Raw genomic sequence first — 1,947 nt, 5'->3', positions numbered from 1 at the left:
CTTCCTGCCGCATTGACGGCCCCACGATTAAAGGGCCGCTCTTTAATTAACATACTATCGGTGATATGGGTTGACGTCGCCGATTTTGCTCAGGCGAGTTTTTTATTTGATGTTATCAATTACGTAATCTAAATTCATTGCTAGTTTTTCGCAAAATTCAAGATTCGTGTAAGTGCGACCTTTTGTGTCAACAGAAACATGAAATTGGACTCGTTCTCTTTTTTTGTCTTTCTTTCAGAATTTATTATTCTTTTCTTGATACAAAATACACAAAATATCACACAGCTACTATAGGAAAGCTTCTTGAAAAAATTTACTTTACCTTAAATACGTAAACAAATTCAGGGAAGTTTACCCAACAGATATGCGAGAGTTCACCTTTTAAACTTCATTTCAAAAATTATATTTGCCTATAAAATGCTCCAAAATCTTGACATTTAATTCAAAACATTAAGTGATGGTAAATATAGACAATATTTAAAATACAATTAAAATATGCAAGTTTCACTGTAAATTTAAATAATCGGTGATATAAAAAGTAAAGGAACTCTGAGAAGCCGAGAGATTGAAAGAAACAAGAGATTGTTGTCTAAAAATTGTTGTCTAATTTCTAAAAATATATAATAATATAATGTATTATACAATATATATATATATATATAAATCATATTTTACATTTATATAAAATTGATTGAATCTTGCAATAATTTTCTATATTCTAAAATTTAATTACTATTAATTTTATCTTTTTCTCTACTTTAATTTTTTTGTTTGCTTTACTTTCTCGCGAATTCTAGTCCAGTATGCTTCCACGCCTATGTATTGCCACACACGTATGTGTACTTAGCTTCTGCTACATAAATAAGCCGGCCGACATAATACACATGCGATATGTGATAACAGTCCTGTCAGTGGTCTTCGACTGGTAACTGAATCAGTTGGGTGTCACCGTTTGTTCGTGTTTCATCTCGCGTACTCGCCCGCGTTTATTGTATTTGTAAAGAATTTCGAGGATGAAAATCGCGATCGAAAAGACGAGATAAAAAGACTTTTTCGTGAGTGAAAACATCGGTAATTCTATGGCGTACAATCAACATTATTATTCCGGTAAATATATGAGAATTATCATTGCTCGTTGCTTCGCGAATTTTTTCTCACCGTGTATATTTCTTTGTTACATAATAACCTAATGTAATAAAAAGATTCTAGTCGTTACATGCAATTAGGCTTAGACGGTGTCTAATCACAATCTAATGCGCAAAGTGTTAGGATAATTTTATAATAACCGCACCTGTTTGCACCATCTTATCTCTGCAGATAAGACAAGCCAAGTAAAATTTCTGACCATTTGCCATTAACTAATCTATCAAAGAAAGATTATCTGGCACGTCATGTCATGTATTGAAATAAACTACATTAGTTAATTCAAATTAATGTCTCGAGGTTTTACATACCAATCATACTATCATAAACTTGGTTTATCATAAACTTGCTATCATAAATTAATTTTTAATATTTTGAGGAAAAATATATTTTTAATATATATATATATGATTATATTTCTAAATATATCTACGTAAAAAAATTAAAAATATATTTTTCCTCAAAATATTAAAAATTAATTTAACATCATAATTAGGGCAGAAATAGAATAAAATTATAAATTTATATTTTTTAATATCGAGATTTATCAAACCGGCTAGCAGATATATAGATTCGTTCCCCTCCATGATGGGTTAAGCAATGTCACCTCGATTAAGATATACGCTACTAACACACGTACATATTGTATCTCCTTATTGTAAGCCGTACGAAACGTACTTAACGCGAGCGACGAGAGCATATGTATCGCCGTTCATGTCACGCTCAAGGAATTCAAGTACATGTACCAAGTACATGTCATAGTCACGTAACACAGTGTGACGGTACACGCGTGTCTCATGTGCA

The 1,947-nt window shown here is 31.3% G+C and overlaps 1 protein-coding gene across 3 annotated transcripts in view; it reads left to right on the top strand.

The window, feature by feature from the left end:
• The window catches only part of LOC115239472 (spectrin beta chain, non-erythrocytic 5), a 73,341-nt gene that overhangs the window by 23,301 nt on the left and 48,093 nt on the right, over positions 1-1,947 (top strand). For 2 of the 3 annotated variants that reach the window (XM_029814014.1, XM_029814013.1), the window contains exon 1: positions 946-1,107. The exons of the other annotated variant lie outside the window; for it this stretch is intronic. In XM_029814014.1, the coding sequence (XP_029669874.1) occupies positions 1,080-1,107 (28 nt within the window). In that variant the 5' untranslated portion in view covers positions 946-1,079. Of the gene's footprint in view, positions 1-945; positions 1,108-1,947 lie in introns of those variants that run through there. 3 annotated transcript variants of the gene reach the window in all.

This window comes from Formica exsecta, unplaced genomic scaffold, assembly GCF_003651465.1.
Source record: "Formica exsecta isolate Colony F162 unplaced genomic scaffold, ASM365146v1 scaffold38, whole genome shotgun sequence".
Lineage (NCBI taxonomy): Eukaryota > Metazoa > Arthropoda > Insecta > Hymenoptera > Formicidae > Formica > Formica exsecta.
The sequence above is the reverse complement of the archived record's forward strand: the minus strand, read 5'-3'. Positions and strand labels throughout refer to the sequence as shown.